The sequence below is a fragment of the Amblyomma mixtum genome, chromosome 9 (genome assembly GCF_055824585.1).
Source record: "Amblyomma mixtum isolate Tamu chromosome 9, ASM5582458v1, whole genome shotgun sequence".
In the NCBI taxonomy this organism is placed as follows: Eukaryota; Metazoa; Arthropoda; class Arachnida; order Ixodida; family Ixodidae; genus Amblyomma; species Amblyomma mixtum.
The window spans coordinates 52,565,428-52,585,285 of NC_143020.1; the positions used below are offsets into that span (position 1 = coordinate 52,565,428).

The 19,858-nt window shown below is 44.1% G+C and overlaps 1 protein-coding gene across 5 annotated transcripts in view; it reads left to right on the forward strand.

The window, feature by feature from the left end:
* Window positions 1-19,858, forward strand: part of LOC149329002 (TBC1 domain family member 15-like) — an 81,000-nt gene that overhangs the window by 146 nt on the left and 60,996 nt on the right. Inside the window, exons 1-3 of one of the 5 annotated variants that reach the window (XM_089560058.1) lie at window positions 246-679; window positions 13,798-13,887; window positions 18,249-18,411. In XM_089560058.1, the coding sequence (XP_089416184.1) occupies window positions 677-679; window positions 13,798-13,887; window positions 18,249-18,411 (256 nt within the window). In that variant the 5' untranslated portion in view covers window positions 246-676. Of the gene's footprint in view, window positions 1-245; window positions 680-10,242; window positions 11,267-13,797; window positions 13,888-18,248; window positions 18,412-19,858 lie in introns of those variants that run through there. The other 4 variants (XM_089560056.1, XM_089560059.1, XM_089560060.1 and 1 more) reach the window with 4 other exon arrangements.

Genomic DNA, 19,858 nt, shown 5'->3' on the forward strand with positions numbered 1-19,858 from the left:
AGCTCCCATTGCTTGACGATTTCTTGCCTGTTAAGGCTCACGTCGCATGCGCGTTACTCAACCAATAGTTCGTAACTTGGTCTCGATAATTGGATCTATGCGAACTCCGATAGTACGAACGATACAAGGGGGACCTCTCGAATGAGCTGTTTGTTGCCAAATTGTTTTGACGTCCGAGGCGACCACTTTCCTCTTGTGATTACACGGCCTGTGGCATCGTTTCGAATCGGAACAGCACCGACACGATGTTCAGGAAATTGTGTCGGGATCGAAACCATTTGACGGGAGCGCTCGGGTCCGTGCGTCAAGGATTTAAAAGATCGCGTGAGAAAGTACTCGAACTGGATCTCGCGCACGCTTACCGTCTCCACCGTGCGCGCGCATCGATGCTTTATTTTGTTTGCATTTGACCGCGTGACGCCCCTTGGCGACTGGGCACGGCCTTTTAATAGTTCGGTTAACCCGCCTTAACTGGCTCCTTGCTCCTAGTTAAGGCAATGTCAGCTCTGTATGCGTGATCGCACAGCATTGTGTCGCTTTCAAGGTCGATAATCGTCGCTTCGTGTCATCGCCGCGACCGTTTTATTCGCCTTTCGTTTCGCTTGGTGCGATTCAAGAGTGCGGATTGTAGCTGGGCAAGAGTGATTGTGGCTGCTTTTGTCGACGTCTTGATGTTATGGTAAGAGCGGTCGAGTTTTGAAGTGAACGATGTGGCGTGCTTGAGGTTTCCTATTTCAAACGCTTGGGCCGCCCTACAGGAAGTGTAAGATAAACTTCCGAGTCTATGTTGGCTGCCGATTGAGTGCTCGATGCAGTTTCCACCGCCCCTACTGTTTATGTATATTTTATTTTTTGGTACAAGACGTAATGCACCCGCTTTGCATTATATTCGTGTTCACTGAGCGTAACGGGATCGCCTAGGTCGACGTAATTATTTTTCCGTTCTGGGAATTTACTTAGTGACATTGAGCACTTAGATCCCAACTTCAGCTCATGTTCAAATAAATGCGTCCAAAAATATATTTGATATTGTTTTTTATTAGCAAAACTCATGGTGCCACATGTTGTTTTGTTCGCCGGGGTTGCTGCCATTGTAGTGAGAACTGATTTATTGCTGCTTAAAATAGCATGCTGACGCAGCCACATTTACGATGTGCATTAGCAAATGTGGGTCTTGGCTGCTGTATTTTCGTTGAGCGTTTTTGGAAACCGGATATGGTTTGAGGAAAGAACTGCGACAACAAAGTCATTGTTGCAGCAATGGAGGAGTTGTAATTTTACTCCAGGATTTGTTGTTTGTTCGTAGTGATCTTGGACTTTTTCCTGTCTTTTTACATTGTGCTGTCGTGTTTGTTAATAGGTAGTAGTAAATTCATCATCTGTTATCCAGCAGCCATTAAATCGACAGTCCGCTAAGTCTATTAATTAGTTACTCCTTGGTTTAATTACTAGGTGCCTGGGTGATTCACAGTGTAATGCTTGGAGAAAAGTTATACCAGGCGGAAATGCATTGTCATTAATAGTTCTCGGGTTAATTTCTTGATTGCAGTACCAGTGTATTAATTTCCTAAGTGTCTTGGCATTTTTTTTTCGACATGTATGGTTCAAATGGGACTGCCGTCTCGAGCTCTTATCCCGGAAACCATTCAGAAATGTCTGGTGAATAAAATTAAATTGAATTGAGGTGTCCCCTCCAGGAGTGACCCATAAGTCTGCCGAAGCACAATTGATGCCTAAAAATGCACGTTTTGAACTCAGTGAAACAGTATCTGTGGGAAGAACATTGCAGTTGCTGAGTGTGTGAGCAAGAAGCGAGAACCTAAAGCATTTGGCCCTGATAGGAATATCACTCACACAAACTATGCTTGCTCCTTTTGGAAAGATATGTGGAGATTGGTGTATAGTTGTCTCTGCTTAAATGTGTGTTATAGTATTTACTGTTGAATCTCCGATAATTCTAACTTGGGAGTGGGGAGGACTGAAAATTGCTTTAAAATATTCAGAGTTCTAATTAACGGGAGCATTTTTAAAAAAAAGCAATTTGTTTTGGCTAGGACCAAAGTTTCATTTTGGATTGACGTGGGCATGAAAAAATCTTTAACCTGAAATTTGGTCGACAATTTTCATCGCATGCTGGTTCTGGCAAGCGCAGTACAATCCTGCGTAGTTGTTGGAAACATGCATCTTGTTGGCATGTTTCATCTTTGCATTTGGCTCAGAAGTTTTACTCAGAGGTACATTTTATGTTTTGTCACATTTCTTACTGGTAATAAGAGAGCAATAGGGGATATTCAAAATTCTGCAAGTGCGCTTTCCCACATAACTATGTTGCCCCAAACAAGATGGCCGACTTCGCTATAAAGGAACTACGTGGGCTACAGGACAGGCGCTAAAGGTGTGGATAGAATGTAAGAAATGTATTTTGGAAGAATCAAACAAAAAACCAGTCTTTCTTGCTTTGTTTCAGCTGGAAACGCATGGTCATCCATCTTGTTTGGGACAACATTGTTATGCGGGAAAGCGCACTTGCGGAATTTTGAATATCCCCTATTATCCATTAGCAACCAACCACCCGAGTGCAGCTATACTGTTTCAGTAGAAAGCTGTAGAGATTTCTCAGGAACTTTTTAGTTGAAGAGAGAGTCATCCTGGTCTGGGAATGCTAATGAGTAATTACTGATTATTTTTAACCCATATGTAGGATACCACTTTTTTTACTGTAACTCTAAAAGCTTATTGTTTAAAAGCTTCCGCATGCTAGAGTAGGTTCAAGAGGGTCTAAACTTTTCCTAAGCAAGGGTTGTGTTGTGTGCATTCAGAAAGATTGGCCAGTGTTCTCTGAATGTCATTTTCGAAATTTGACCCCATAGGCTACATTGTAATTGTGCAAGTAAAACAAATATTTTTTGTGCATTGTGATAAGGAAACCATTGTGTGCGATGATTGGTTTGGTTTGGTTTATCGGGGTTTGACGTCCCGAAGCAACTCAGGCTATGAGGGACGCCGTAGTGAAGGGTTCCGGAAATTTCGACCACCTGAGGTTTAGAGAATTGTGATCTTAAAGTCGGTGTCAAATGTTTGAAGCTTTACCCCATGTAACAGGTAGCGAATCTGTCTTGCATGCTGCATTGTAGGATGGCTCAAAAATTGATGTTGAGAAAAATGTTTCCACTAATACAAGGATTGTTCCGAATTGTGAATTGAAATAAATGTTTTATATACAAGAATATATAAAATTTTTAAAACTCCTATTCAGCATATATAGGCTGTCTACTCTGCCTTGAGGGATTCTCCTAAGACAGTTTGGTCTGTTCAGTATTAGTATTTACTTGGTTTCTTATTATTGTTAGTGGGGAGATGTGCGAAGCCTGAGCAATACAATGTGGGAGGCAGGCATGGCATCTCTCTAATTATCGTCATTGGTAACGTAGACCTAACGCATTTGCCAGGGACAAACTGGACATATCCGATTACAGAAAAACCCCTCATCATATGCCATTTCCGAAAAGGGCTCGACTTTGAACGCTTGCGTGGTTTAGACCGAAGGGTGTTTCGAACGATTTACGATCGTTGCATGCTTGTGGAGACTAGAGGTCGTGAAAGGAAGCGCAAAGAAGAAAAGTAAACGAAAGTAACTAAATTAAGGACTCCCTAGGTCTGACGGTGTTTGCGTTGGCAAGAGCAAGGCGGTCGTTTCTGAGTTTCTGTGTATCTTGATTTTCTTTGTTCTTTTTTTTTAAATATGCTAGGGGCAATGGTTGCATAGCTGCCGGCTGGGTGTGTACACTCTTAACATAAATACGCCTATATGGGAATAAAAAGGGAGTAAGTTGTACTCAAGTGCACGCACACCCTTGCTCACACCCGTTTATGAAAGGGTGTAAGGAGGATAGCTTATTTCATTTTTACTCCATTATGTTTAGAGTGTAGTCATGTCGGCAGTCTCCCAATGCTTTAGCTAGCTTGTGGTCATGCTGTGTAGTTCCAGGAAGGAGGGCTTATTTACCCTTGGATGCCAGTGTTCTTCGAAAAAAAAAAAATGTCTACAAAATTGTCCGTTGCTCTTTTCTATTCCAGTTTCCTGAAAAACTTATGACCGCGCCATGTCATGAGAGTGGTGCAAACTGTCATTATTGTCACTGTTTGTTGTGATTATGACGGTATTGTTCTGATTGAAGAAGTGTATCTTTTGTTTAGTTTGTCGCTTTTGTGTGAGTTACGAAAATAGAATAAAGAACAAAAGGTTTGTCTTAAAGAAGGTTTTTCTGGAAGGCACACAAAAGCTTAAGTGTTGTTATAATGCGCTATGACAATGCCAGCAACTTGATTAAAAAAGTGAAATGCATCAATGTCAAAATCTGTGCTTGACCGAACATATTGGCATCCACTGTGGTGGGTTTACAGTTGTGGCTGCATTGTGGTGGTAAAACACAAAGAACCTGTTTCAAGACCTTGTTTCTCATTTGAAAAAAAAAAAAAAATCATTTTTGGCTGAAATTAACCCAGAGCTTTGCACTGTGGCATCACGCATTGTCAGGGTGGAAACAAGGAGCTTAGCAATGATTCATTTAAATTCTTCCTTCTTCTTGCACTAATATAGAATAACAACAGGAACCCGGGCAGTCTGAGTCATGCCCACGTTTGCTTTTGTTGTTCTATTACTCAACACACAGTGGTTCCTTGTTCTGAGGCATCACGAGGCTATGATACCGGCATGCTGCTGTCAGTGTCGTAATCAGTTTCTATTTTGGAGACGTTGAAGGAGGGTGGATTCCATTAGTCAGGCCTTGCAATATTCACATGTCCCGCCCCGTATACAGCCTCCTACTGTGAATGCACACGTGTACCGCACATTTAATTCTATCAAGCTTTGTCAGGACCAGACAGAATATTTTGCTTTACTTGATACCCCCCCGCTTTTCGTTGGCTTATGGGATTTAACGTCCCAAAGCGACTAAGGCTATGAGGGACGCCGTAGTGGAGGGCTCCGGGAATTTCGGTCACCTGGGGTTCTTTAACGTGCACCGACATCGCACAGTACACGGGCCTCTAGAATTTCGCCTCCATAGAAATTCGACCACAGTGGTCTTTCGGGTTAGCAGCTGAGACCCCCTGCTTTTGGGGAATGGTGGTAACATTTCCTGCCAGTAATTAGAGAGTGATTACTCATTGGCATCCCCCGAAGCACAGCCATATGGCTACAAAGGAAAGCTAGACAGCTTACACAGAAACTTCGTAGTTAAAAGAGAAATTCCTCCTGGTCGGGGGCAAATTTTTCTGACAGTGCCAAGATTTTTAAGGGGGCACTGTGAACAGCTTAATCTTGGTAAAATCCAATAGCTGGTCCCCTCCTGATTCTTTTGGACCTCTGTGAATTACATCGTACGAAGCATATCATAGAGGTTAGCGTGTTCTTTTTTATTTTTTCAAGATCGTGTTCTCCAAACTTGGGGTTAGCCAATACACAAATCACGGTCAGGACAAGGTACAAACCTTGCTATCGATGGCGGAGGACAAGACAGAGAACAGTGCCACTATGTCTAACGCAGAAAATCCAGCGTTCTGGCTGTCTCCAAGCCTTCACAAAGTGTGGCTGTTGCTACCACTGTTACTGCTTTCACGTGTCCCATCTTTTTCATGTGAGCCTCGCAAAATATTATTACCTAAAGCTGATGCGAAGTTAAGCATGAAGCTGTACCGCTTCAAAATGTAGTTCGCAAAAACGAAGCTTCTCTCGGTAGCTCTCAGCTGCATCGTGTCATGCCTCCCGAACATTGGAAACTGTTTTCACCGGCATTTAGGTGAGCCGTCATCTTATTCATGGAGGCGTTGAAAAATTGAGCTGGTGTGCACATGTTCATTGTTGCCAAAAGGGGCTTTGAATACTGGGGAAAGCAGTGGGGGCAAGTTTCACATGGCTGTGATGTGTATTGCGCTGTGCTAGTCACCACTCATTATTGTTGGCAGCTTGGACCTGCAGTTGATCAATCAATAGGACATTCTTACTTTTTATGCGTAGCATATTGCAATCACTCAGTTCAGCCCTTGGGCGCGGCCGGGCAGCCACCAAACCACGTGAAAAAAAAAAAGAAAAGAAAAAAAGACAGCTGAGCATGGTGGCGGTTGCCACCGCCCCGTTTCAAAGGGGGCGCTCCTATCCATCCATCCATACGTCACGGAGGAAAACCTGCTGAGAAAATCGAGTGCCGCCAAGCAATACCTCGTGCAAAAAGACCGCGCAATATGCAACGCATTCTTGGCTTAACCAAGCTAAGCCTGGGCATCTTTTTTATTCTAGTTTCTAAAGCTGATGGTTCGGTATATCAAATGTATCGACCAGTATGCGAGTAAATGCAGTAATAATTTGATTGAAAAGTTACATGCTTATAGGTCTTCATAGATGCTGTGCTTGGTGTCATTTGGGCTCATTTTACTTTTGGCGTTGCTGTCACATGAGGAGATTTATATAGCCATGCATAAACAATGGCCACATTTACGAAAAACCTTGCCACTTCATTATGCGCATTTTTGTTTTTCAAAAGTGGGGCATTGAAAGTTTCGGATAGTGTTTGCGCTTATATTTGATCCCCAAACCTGCTACCTACATATGTGTAGCCATGAGTGGAGTGGCTGTGATAAGGAACGAGGTTATCTGCCCTCTGTCGCGATGCGGCTGTTACACAATTTTGTTATGGATGACACCACTGAGTGTATAAGAGAGCGGTGAGTCATATCCGTCATCTGTTGGGGGGAGCATATCAGAGCATGCGCGTGTCTCCGTGACACGAGGGAGATAATGGAGCTCATCTATGCCGACAGCATTAAATGCTGGATATGTTGGTCTTCATGTGCTCAACTGAATGTATTTTGTTTTCTTTCTTTTTTCTGTCTTGGCAGAGTTGTGCCAGATTACACTAGCACCCGCTCTCTGACAAATCTAAAGCGAGCTTCAAATCAATTTGTTCATTGAATGCCACTGTTTGATTGAAAAGGTATTTGGTGCATTGGCCATATGGAAGGGGATTTAGTAGAACGTTAAGTTGGGCGAGTTGGTATAGGTTCATGGTTCAGGTTCATGATTCATGGCTGTTTTTCAACCATGGAAGGGGATTGTTGCTCAGTCACTGGATTGATGATACAGTGTTAGTATTTGCTAAACAAGGGTTCAACTGCATGATGGGGTGAAGTTGATGTATAACAAAAAGTGATATTGGCCAGCATTTGAGCTGTTACGAAGATTGAATATAATCCCCTCCATCATTTTCGCTGCAGAAATCCCTATCTGGCATGTTCACTTCGCTTCAACATTGCATGCTTGATAAAAAAAAAAAAGGAACGAAACATGGACATATTAAGGCGGAAGCCTTTAATGCCTCATCGTTTTAATGCCTCATCGTTGTAAGCAGGATCTGTCGACAGAAATGTCACGCTTTTCAATTGGTCGAAACGGTTGTGACGTCACAGTGCGCGAATTTCAAACGGGGCCAATTGTACTTTGGCTACTAACCATGCAACCAATTAAAGGGATCGTATAGTGATGCTCCAAGTAAGTGGGACTGAGTTTAGTTAATTGCTTACTTAGCCAATTAGCCTAATTGCCCTTTCTAGTCAGACCAGCTAAATAAATAAAACCGAGTAAGAAATTGGCCGAGCTTGGGAATCGAACCCCGGTCTCCGGAGTGCGAGTCGAGCACGCTACCACTCCGCCATGCCAGCTCGATGGTTTGGAATGAACAAAGTGTCTTCGTTCACTCCAATCTTCCTCCCTTCCTGTTACAGCGAGGTTTAGGTGTCCACAGAGATATGAGAGACAGATACATATCCTTTCCTCAAAAACTAATTTACAAGCAAGGCGTATTTGTCCCCTCTGGGTTTCAGATTGGTCCAAATTGTCGTGACATCACCAGGTGGGAATTTTGACGGGTGTCCACCGAAATATGTGAAGCAGTTACTGGGCAACTTCCTTTCCTCAAATACAATTTTTGACTAGTGTCTACTGAGATATGTGAGACAGTTAATGCGTAATTTCCTTTCCTCAAATACAATTTTCATTTTCTTCTTCTTCCGCTCCCACTTCCTCCCTTCCTGTAAAGTGCGGCTCAGGTGTCCACCGAGATGACAGAGAATTACTGCGCCATTTCCTTTCCTCAAAAAGCGTTGGGTTCAAATCGCCCGAACAGGTGGTGGCGTTCCTTGGACTCCCTGGAAGCGCTACAACACGCTGTCGCGTTCCACTCCTAAAGGCGAAGCTTAAGTGCCATTAATTGGCAGTTAATTAATGCACCAACGAAATGTGCAATGAACAATCGCGTAGCAGAATGTAGCTTTCAGGCTTTTGCCTTTCACCACTGTAGCCGCTAAAGTTCCTCGTAATTTTTTGGCTGTTTTTGACGAGCAAATATTTTTGCTCTTCAAAGCGGGACCACGTTTCCTAGAAAACAGAACGGAACTCTTATAGCACATTCTCACCCGCGAGACGTGGATGTCACACGACCGATTTTGGCTGATTAGTCACGATACCGGAGCTCTGGAAAAGCTGGGGAGAGGGAATACGACGAATCAGCCAAAACCATTCGCGTGACGTTCATGACTCACAGCTGTGGCTGTGTGCTTGCAGCTCTCATGCCTTCCTCGAAGCACATCACCATCCCACCATGCAGGTAGCGGCACTGCAGTTACACGGGTACTCGAGACAGCTCCACACAGCTTTTGTGGCACTGTTAATGTTTGCACGGCAGCAAACAATGCACTTAAAGGTGCACTGAAGAGGAATCTGAACTTGTCTTTTTGCGGCTGGAACTCAATCTACTCGTTCCGAGCTTTCTTAGAAACTGCGATTTACTGCCCTGTGTGGCCGATTTCCCCAATTAAATCGAATTAACGTCCGGCTCCCGCCTTTTTTTTTTTTTAATTCTGCCTCGTACGGTGGGCGGAGTCGACCAACGCGTGGAGCGCCTTTCACCCAGTCCCGTTGCGACTTGCCGCTCTGCCATCGGCGGAGTAATACGTAGTAGTCCGTAGTAGCAAATAATCCGCGCATATTTTTATTTCTGCGGGCTTATTTTGCGGCTATATTATCTGCGAATGAAACTATTTATTCTTGGAAACCTAAAAAACAAAATAAAGCGAAAGCAAAGCCTCCACAGGACTGGGTGAAAGACGCTCCATGCGTTGGTCGACTCCGCCCACCGTACGAGGCAGAATTTAAAAAAAAAGGCGGGAGCCGGACGTTAATTCGTTTTAATTGGGGAAATCAGCCACACAGGGCAATAAGTCACTGTTTCTAAGAATGCTAGGCACGTGTGGATCGAGTTCCCGCGGCAAAAAGACATGTTCAGAATCCTCTTCAGTGCACCTTTAATACTGAGAAATATGCAGTTGACAGTTGAGTACTTTTTTTGCTGTTTCTGAAATCAGACTTGTGGGGATTATGGTCGTGAATGTAGTGGAGACTTGATGGTCGTGAATGTAGTGGGGACTTGGTGATTGCTGGCTAAAAGTGGATCGTAGCGTGACATAGCCTCAGAGATCAGTGAAGCGCAAGGAGCAGTTGACGTCAGCATAGTTCGCTTGTGGAAAATGGCCCCTGGTGGCAGTACCTGTAATTATTTTCTTGGCCTTTTCTAGCTTTTAGAAGCTCTGCCGACACATGCGCTGCATGAACGCGCTAGCATGAACTAGAGAAAGTAAATATTCCACACAAAGACTGCTTGAAGCTGTACAGAGCAAACTAATCAAGAAATGTCTGATCAGTTAGGATAACGAGATCAGCAACAAACTGCACCTAGTACAGCCGATCCGGGGAGAATGAAATGGTGTCAGCACCAAGAGCGTTTTATTGTAGTCTTGTTATGTTATGCCTTCGCATTGGACATATACACCTTACACTTAAAGGGCCTCTAAACACCTTCTGAGGAGAGCACATCAACTCTCTCAATCATTGCACTGTGTTTTAATGGACACCTGAGCCAAATAATACACTTCTGCACACAGCAGAGAACCCACAATCAAGTGCGAAAGTTGGCAAGCCCTTCTTGGTAACTCTTTCATACACGCTCCGTCGTTCGTACCTGCTTATACAAGTTCAGAGATGGCTATTGGTTAGATGCTTTCAGACGGCAGGCAGCTACCATAGCTGCGGCCAATAAGCCGTGTAGCTCCGGTGGATCAGGAGCGGGAAAGGCGTTAAGACGCTGAAATTCAAATTTTGACTACAGATAACTGAGCTTCTACAAAGCACATTGAAATAATTCTCGCTGGACAATATTCATGAAGCGGCGTGCTTTAACATCCCAGGCATACCGCAACTTTATTGGAGCACCTTTCAGGGCCCCTTTAACTTCATTTTCTCGTGAAACAAAGCAGTCCTGTTTGTGAACTGTGTGGCGAGGTGGTCACACTAAACCATGTTTTATTTTCATGCAGAGAACTCGAAAAGCTAAGAAAGGAGCATTTCAGAGTGTTTTGTGACCAACACGTTTGTTTCCATCCCAACTTACTCCTAGGAGAAAACGCGGTTGTAGACTTATAGCAAGTTGCTAGACTCCTAAAGGAAAGAAATGTCCCCGACAAAACTATAACACTGTAAAAAGTAGTGGTCAGCCAGCACAAGAGTATGATCTTTCCAACCCTGTGTTTGTAGCATGATAGCCTCTGCTGCTTGTGTGCCATAAAACCCTACACACCAACCATTCAGAAGACATAGTTTTTTAGTGATAGTGGCCTCTTATTCATGAGAATGTGGTAACCGTTAAAAATAGCCCAACTTCAGTTATAAGTGTCCCTTTGTTGTGATTTCCTTTTTTTGCCTCGGAAGGCATCAAGCATTTCCCTTTGCGTTGCTCATTTCGACGGCCGCGCGTCAAGGCATGACTTTCTACGCTCACCCAGAACTGAGCGGGGCACGGCGGCGCGCGCCTTTAGGGCTGATCCTTGTCGGTCCTGCTTGCTGCTGTGATAAGATAAGGCTTGATTGTTGGTCTCTCGAGCTTGCTCATGTGGAGTGCATGTAACGGTCTCGCAAAAGCGTGCATGCTCAGTTTGCTCCAATGTTTTTCTGATATTGAACCCTCTGTGGTTGAGGGAAGAGGAAGTTGATTTTCAGTGTGACGTAGGGTCGTCGTGATTGCCATCGTCACTGTCTATGGCCCTGACGGTGTTGCCCTTTGTGGCGTGGAATATGTGGACGCGCTCGACGGGTGTGCGCGGAATGAACCGTTGGCAGAAAATGGGTCAGCGGCCGTCGTACTCTCCCGATCCTGATCCGGTATGACGGAGGATTAGCGTACTGCTCCCAGTTTGGAGCGCTGTTTTTCTTTTGCTATTTTCTCAGCCTCCTTGGTAGCTTTTTTGCTTCTTTTCACTGTCTGGGAACTTTTCGTAGGAGATTCCTTGGCCAAGCTTGGTCTTCCAGTACTCATACTTGTTGTTGTGTGTTATGAGTTTATTGAGTTTGCATCGCTCGCAGTCATAGCTTCATTTCGGTATATTTAATTTGGGTTAGCATTAGCCTCTTCCTACATCACAGCATTATTTGTCTCTCAATAATTTCTGTACTTTTACGTTTGTTTGAAGCAAGTCCTGTGAGGCTTACTGCGAGTTAAATTTTTTTTTTTTTTCTGTTCACAATGTTTAATTTCGGGTTTGTAGGTTATTTTTAAATCAAAGTCGGGTGTGTACCAGAGGTATGATGTCTTGTGCTGGCTCTCAGTGGTAGCATTCTTTTGATGCCTATGGTCACTTTAATTTATTTGTTTTCAGTTGGCTTGCAAAGCCAGAAAAATGAGTGTCTTACATTATTCTTCTTCTCTACCTTGGGGGATTCCCCTAACATTCGATCAACACAGTTCCCACTTCGAGTTGTCGATCAATTAGCTCTCACCCTACAATAATCTTGCCGTTCCGGTTAGCCCAATTGGTAGAGTAACTGCTCCGGTGAAGCGGTGGTCCCGCGTTCGAACCCCAGACCAGGACGAATTTTTATTTACCTACGAAGTTTCTGAGAAAGCTGTATAGCTTTGCTCTGTAGCCGTATGGCTGTGTTCGGGTGGACGTCAATGAGTAATTACCCTATTATTAATAAGTGTCTTATGTTTTCTGTGTTCATTGTTTTCATTTATTAATTTTTTTTGTGTACATAATTACTAGTGCTTCGTTCACCTTTGTCATACATTTTACTGAGGAGTACGAGCGCAGGTTCCTCTTAGTTCTCAATACCGGGACATATTTTTGCTGCCTTCACTGAATGGAGGTAGCACAAACATGTTGCACCCCGCCGCGGTGGCTCAGTGGTTACTGCGCTCGGCTGCTGGCCCGAGAGACGCGGGTTTGATCCCGGCCGCCGTGGCTGAATTTCGATTGAGGTGAAATTCTAGAGGCCCATGTACAGTGCGATGTGAGTGCACATTAAAGAACCCCAGGTGGTCAAAATTTCCGGAGCCCTTCACTACGGTGTCCCTCATAGCCTGAGCCGCTTTGGGACTTTAAATCCCAATAAACCAACCAAACATGTTGCAGTCTAGGTTTAAAGAACTCTCGTTCATTGGTCCAGCCAAATATGCCATGGTTATAGGAGCACTTTGTAGGGCACTAGTCACTTGCTACTTGTGTGTGTGTAGCACAGTAGTAGCCGGTTACACACCTGTGGTGTAGTTACCTGCCCGTTTCTGCCTTCAACTTCGAAGTGAAATCAGCCAATGTCTTGGTGGCTTGATGCAAAATTTCAGCACATGTTGTTTGCCGACTGGAACTTTGATTTTGCGTGCACTTAGGTCTGTGGTACTTGTGCACCACCTCTTCCAAGTTCCGAGTGACGAGCTGTCAGTTTTTTGTAGTCCTTCAATTTCCAGTCCTCTCGTTTTAAGAATCTCTTTTTAAGAATCTCACTTCTAATCTTGTGTAATCTCGTAAGAATCACATAGAATCTCGTAAGAATCTCGTTTCAAGAAGTGGTCTTTGTCTCTCGAGTTACGTTTCGGGCGTGAGCCTGTGTTGCTAATGTCAAACTGATTTCTGTTTTGTTTCGAGGTTTGTTTAGAATTGAAAAGGTTTATCACGTTCAACAGTGCTTATCGTGCACACTGGGACGCATTAATGCGCTTTTAAAACCGGCCACATTGCTCTTGCATGGGTGTCGCTGTGAAATCTCCTTAATTGGGGCTGTTTGCCCCCATTGTTTACCACTCTGTGTATCGACATTTGCAAACACCCTTGCGCATTTGTTTGTACTTGTCGATTGTATGTCTTAATTGGGGCATTCTAGCATTGCCTATTACTCCGTTTATTGACATTTGCAAACACCGTCACGCATTTGTTTGCACTTGTCAGTTGTGTTTCTTTAGTTCATGTTAATGAAAACCAGCTTTGTTTAGATAGTTTTTTGTGCCGAGCTTGTGTTTTTAATGCATCCCTTGACAATTTTCATTGTGTCGTTATTTAGCAGAATGGCAAGTTTTGCTAGTTGGAAGCTGTTCATGATAAAAAAAGGGGGGCGCAAACAAAACGGAGACAAGGAAAGAAGACAACTGGACGAGCGCCTTCCTTTTGTCTTGTTTCCTTGTCTACGTTTTGTTTGCGCCCCGCTTTTTCATCATGTCTCGTTATTTATTTTCGTTTCTCCAGTTGCTTCCGCACTAGTCTATGGTGCTGGTTTTTGTGTTCGGACAACGATTTTGCATGCTCACTACTTTCTGAAGGCTTCGCATCAAGCTTTAGGCACATGATGAAGATGAGTGAATCGGTGAATAAGTGAATGAAGGAATGAAGAAGTGCTTCTTATTTCCTCCCTTTCTCGTGCAGCTGACGTACACCCAAGACAATGTGTCCGTGCGCTTCGCCAGTCCACGGGGTGAACAGACAGTTTCCGGGAAACTGGAAATCACTAAAGAGGTGAGTTTGGCAGCCGGACTTCAATGCAGGGATTGGCAAAGTTTAGGACAGCATGATCAATGCAATGATTGGCACCAGATATAATGGTCACTGCCCCCGAAGTGCCAAGTGAGGGCATTCAAATAGCTGCTGTAGCCTACGAATTACTGGGCGGATTTGTAGCTCACAGGAAGTGCACGTTGCATCATGGTCTGGGTAAGGGTCACAGGTTAAAATTTGGTTGCCGAAGTCGACGTACGCCGGGTGTTGGGGATTACGATGGAGCGGCCATTGCCTCCCAAGCAGGCATCTTTGTAGATATGTGTGTGCAATTGTCTTATCTTTTTGCATGCAGAAGCAGTGACAGTGATAACAGCGTAAAACAGCGAACTAGGCAAATACTGCTGGCACTGTAAAAAAGGGCAAAGCACTGCAATTTGGAGGGAACGAATGAATTTAAGCACGTTTTGTGTGTGAAGTTAGGAAATTGAGGGTATTATATTTTTATCGAGGTATCGCCTCGGAGAAGGTGGCATGTTGATAAAAGGTGCTGTTGTGATTGGCCTGTGTTAAGTGCCTCTTCTGTCCTCAATGTGTTCGGTTATTATCGTGTCTAAGAATGCCACAGGAATCCACATTGGTTCTTGTGGGCAGGGCCAGGGTGGCGAAGAAATAGTTAACAGGAATTAGTCCGTTGACATTAGTTTGGCGTTTAGCTCTGATCCACACTTTGTATTGGTCAGCTTGGACGCCAGTTGAGTACACAGGGACTTTGTTTGAGTAGTTTTTGAAGGGCCAACGAAATGCTCTGTGCCATAGTTCTCAAAGGTGATGTGGATTAAGATGCCCCTACTATGTTCTGCCACAGGGACACATTCAAAATCCTTATGTGTGTCAGCAAGAGTTATCAGTGTAATATGTTGCTCATATTTTAATCTGATGCTTTGTCTTTCCTCTTATCACCACTGCTATGCTTTTACTCTGATAATGCCTAGTGACCGTGGGACTCATCACACTCAGTGATATCTGTCAGGCTGTGTCTTCGTTTTCTGAGCTAATGGACGTAACTAAGCTGATAAGATTTTTGCAGTGTGAAAAATAATATGCTGGTATTAATGGCAGTCTTTTGGTCCAAACCAGGTTTGAAGCAAATGATTCCCAATATTTCTACTAGTTTTGTTATGCAAAACTATTAGAAATTATTAGAAACTATTAGAATTTCCGGAAATTCTGTTCAGAAATAGTTAATGGGCCCAATTAAGCATATTTCAGGAACCCTTTATTTCTCTATCACTCTAGGCGATTGCACGCAGAAAGAAGGAGTGTACTGAATTTCTGGTGCGTCTTGAGAATTTCCGAACACGACAATCTCAAATCCACCGAAACCACTGAACGCCGACATTCCAGGAACATTATTTGCTTGTGTCGAAAACTTTGAGCTCTTGTAATCGGAATACTCGGAATTGGAATAGAATCCGAAATGGAATAGATTGGGCAGGGAAAGACGGCGAACTCTTGGATTAGAATCCGAGCTCAAATAGATCGGCGAGTGAAAGAACCACGCTATCGCATCAGTCCAACCGATCGCCGCTCAATTTTTCTTCGGCCCTACTTTCTCCAGGAATTCTTTTCCTTGCTCGGTAAGCACAATCAGTGGCTCCCTTGCACCTGGCCCTTCTTTGCCTGAACACATCCAGTAAGGCCAGCCTCCTGCCGTTCTTTGTCCAGCCTTTGTTTTAAATTGAAGTGTGCATTGTTTGCATCTCACATAGTGTGCTGTAAGATTGCTCGGTGCATTTTTCAGAGCGCACTTGTGCATGTCTTCTTTAAGCCTTTCGTTAAATGGGCACCGAGGACAGATAGAAGTTGGCCTGTATTGATTGGGTACTGGATTCTAATCATAAGGAGACTACTCTCACCAAAAATGGAGCTTTTGCAGGCTAGAAAAGACTAAAAAAAATACGGGGGTCGCCAAGAGCAGCCAGTTTTGTGAGCAAAAAGCTTACGTAGACACTGATTTTTGGGTACCAATCCCTAAGGTTATGCTTCACCACCATCCACTTCAAAATGGTGGCGACCCGACCTTCGCGATAAGGGCGTCACGAGATTTAATCGACTGGTGGAGAGGATTTTTAAATCCAGTTTTCTCGGTGATAGACGCATCTGTTCTGGCGCTGAAGTATTGTTTATGCGTCGTGGTGCTAACGTCCCTCTCAGCATCGCGGCGCCGTTTTACACCGTTGCATACTATCAGCAACAAGTGAAACGCAAACCAGACATATGAACCATGGACCGCAAAATTACAGCTCTTGCCAGGAGGAACCTCAATACTAATGGAAGGTAATTTCACTTCAAAGGTGCAGAGACTGTCCTTTAGAAGTGTTAATCGACACCACCTGTATTTCCTCTCCAGGAACTAATATGTTTATTCTTTTGTGTTCGCACTTTAGTTCTCTTGTCTGCATTTCATTCATCGCTGGTAGTACATACCACTTCTTTGCAGCTTTGTCCCATTTCAGTTATATGGGTTTGCATGTTTTTGATGAGCCCCACTTCATCTTATCATTAACTGATTCCCTCTTGAGGTTGACATTTTATCACCTTCTCTCCAATGTATTTGTTGTCCCACCTCATTCCAAGACACTTGTATGCACACTACTGCAAAAATGGCGAGTTGAGTGAGTTGGTACATACTTGAAGAAAACAGCGCAGCAACAGGGACAAGAGAGAAGACTGGACAGGCCTGACCAGCAACTGAAGTTTTATTGAAAAGGAACATGTAAAATATACTGTCATAACAACCAGGAGCACGCATGAGGAACACCAACATCTTATCATCTTATCAGTGTTGTTGGTGCTCCTCATGTGTGCTCCTGGTTGTTATGAGAGTATATTTTTTTATGTTCCTTTTCAATGAACCTTCAGTTGCTAGTCAGCGCCTGTCCCGTCTTATCTCTTGTCCCTGTTGCTGCGCTGTTTTCTTTAAGTATGCAAACTACCTGCAGAAATATTGATAGTAGGTGTTTAAGTGCTAAAGGGACGATTGTTGTCTTAGTTGGTTCATGATACTGGAACGAAACAGCACGAAAACATGGGACTACAGAAAGGAAGAATACAGACACAGCGCTGACTTACAACTCGGTGTATTTCGTGCGAGAAAGTATTAAATATAGGAAGGAAGCATAAGAAAAAGCACAACGCATTACTGATATCATTTGCTAGTATCTAACAAAGCTGCTTCTTTCATTGATAAGTGAAGAGACGCTTCGCTCAAGCATCGACCTCCTCTATGGTGGATGATAAAGGTTTCATAGATCTCCCTTTGTATCTGGCTGCTGTACGTTCGCAGCACTTTGCACTGTCCGAAATGGGGCATGCAACCACATGTAGTCACGTGTTTGGGAATAGCTACAGCTTTGCTATTCCTCAAGTCGTTTGCCATACACCCAGTTGTAAGTCAGCGCTCTGCATGGGTTCTTCCTTTCTGTAGTCTCATGTTCTCGTGCTGTTTCGTTCTGGTAGATGTTTAGACTGCTCAAGTTAATTGGCCAGGAAAAAGAAAGAAAGACATGTTTTTAACAGATGGTGGGCAGCGTCTCAAAGGATGAAGAAGGGAAGGTAAGTACACAAAAAGGACGATCACGAGAGAAGAGGCAGGGTGGGACGAGCGCAAACTTCAACTGACACTTATTGGAAATTGAGGCAGGCTTACATATATATATTTTTTTCCTTTTTTTTTCTTCAGTACAGGCTCAAATCGGTATGCAAGCATGAATCGCAAAAAAGCGACAAAAACATACAAGGGGCAAATCATGGTAGGATGCCTTTGAGAAAACGCTTTTCACTATTGCCGCGAATCTTTGTAGTGTTCGTTGTGTTTATTCGTTCATGCTTCAAGGGGGAGCCGATTCTACTTTGTGCCAGAATGTTCTAGTAACTTTCCAAACTTCATCTTGAATGTTCGCTATCAGCTTTAAAGAGAGCACGGCCGACAGCGGCGGGCATTCTGTTCGACGACCGCCGAGCACACTTGTTGCTTCACCGCCGCCGAGTGATTCAGTTCTTTGCGGGCGCAAGTCAGCCCAAATAAAAAGTTTCGTTGCGAAGACGTTCTCGCTGTTTTCCTGTTCGCCGTACTGCAGTCACCACTACGTGACACTATCGTTAAGTTTGATTGCCGTATCACTGATGCAGTCTGCACCTCTTTTATCAATGTAATAGGCTTCTACAAGTTCTCGTGCTCCCGTCCTGTCTCTTGTCTCGTGATCGTCCTTTTTGCGCACTTACTTTCCCTTTGTCATGAACCAACTCACCCAACAACATATCCTACTCAAAGAATGAACACCGTGTTGTGTTGCATCTTGGTCTTCTTGGTGGTGCAGAGGCACGGCCATGTTGTGTCTTGGGCCCCGTACGAGCCACCAGCGGAGGTCAAGGCCCAGCAGCAGCGGTACGATGAGGACTCCACGGGCGTCTGGGAGGACCTCACCGCTGACAGCACGGTGTCGTACCACGTCGGGGGCAAGGACAAGACCCGCTCGTCCGGTGTGTCTCTTCTTTCTCTCCTGACTCGCTTGTTTTGCAGCCTCGCACAATTTCGGGACAGGGGGGCCACTGGTTGAGGGTCCGCTGTTTCTGGGGTGTTACACGTCTCAAGTTTATTTTCCGTATCCGTAAGAAACCAGGGGAGACCCAAGGTAAAAAGTGAACTTCACAATAGGCATTGAACGTCCCTTGGACATCCTGAAGACATCCTCAACGTCCCCAGGACGTCCAGGGGAGGTTCAATGCCCATTGGGATTAATTTTTAATTCGCTTTGTAGTGCTCGGGCCCCATTGCAAGGCAAAAACGGCGAGTGCTCAAATACAGGGTTGATGCATCTTCAGTGCAGAGTAATTAATACTTATTACACGCACTTATTAATGTTGCATCTAAGTTGAACGTAGTTCTGTAAAAACTGTAACATTACTTCACAATGCGAATGAGAGAGAAAGTCTAGAGCTGTGGCACCGTATTTACCAAAATGCAGCCGGAACAATGCAGCGAGGGCAAAAAATAACGCTACTTTTACGTGGAAAAGAAGTGACCGTATGGTCAGAGTGACATTCCACATTGTTTTGTGAGATGTTGAGTGAGGTTCCATAACATTTTCCTGAGCACAGTTGCTAAAATAACACAAAAGCACACAAATGTCAGCTATGCAGAGGTGAGAAAAATCGTTTTTTTTTTTTAAGGTACTTAGGGTATCGGCTGGATTACACAGGTAACCAGTGTTCTAGTTGCTAGTGTGACAGAGTGAACACCGTGGGGAAGGAAACAGAGTGGAAGGTGGCAACGACTGAAGCGGAGGATGAGAATGAGAGATTCAAGGGGTTTACGGTAGTGATAGCTAGTGGCGCACGGGTGTAACTGCAGGTCCACGCGATAGGCCATTGACCTGCTCTGGACTGTGCTCAGTATGATGATGGTAATGATGATAGTTGGGCACATTGCCAAGTGGTTCAGAAATAAACGTGAGAGCTGAAGATGTGAAAAAAAGTTGAGGCTTGAACTTGGTTCAAAAAAAAAAGAGAAAAAAATAGTAGACAGTTTAGCATGCCTAAGCATGGAATATCGTGCAGTTGCACTAGTTACAGTTAAGGTCTTTACATTCTGTGAGTGTAAGGACCTTAACTGGAATCCTTTAACCGAAAGGCCTTTACACTAAAGGTCTTAACCAGAAAGGCCTGTGATCTAAAGGCATTTGACTTAAAAGCCTGTACCACAAGAGCCTTTGGCTAAAGGCATTTGCCATTAAGGCCCAAGAGGCCTTTATCAGTAAGGATTTGACCTAATAATTAGCCTTGACTACAAAGACATTCGGCAAGGCTTTGACCACAAAGGCCTTTACTTTGAAGGCTTTCAGGTGTACACCTGACCAAATCTTCAACTGGCTAGGGTGTTGCATTGCTGAATGCACTTTGTAAAAAGGTTCTTTTCGACAACATCGCT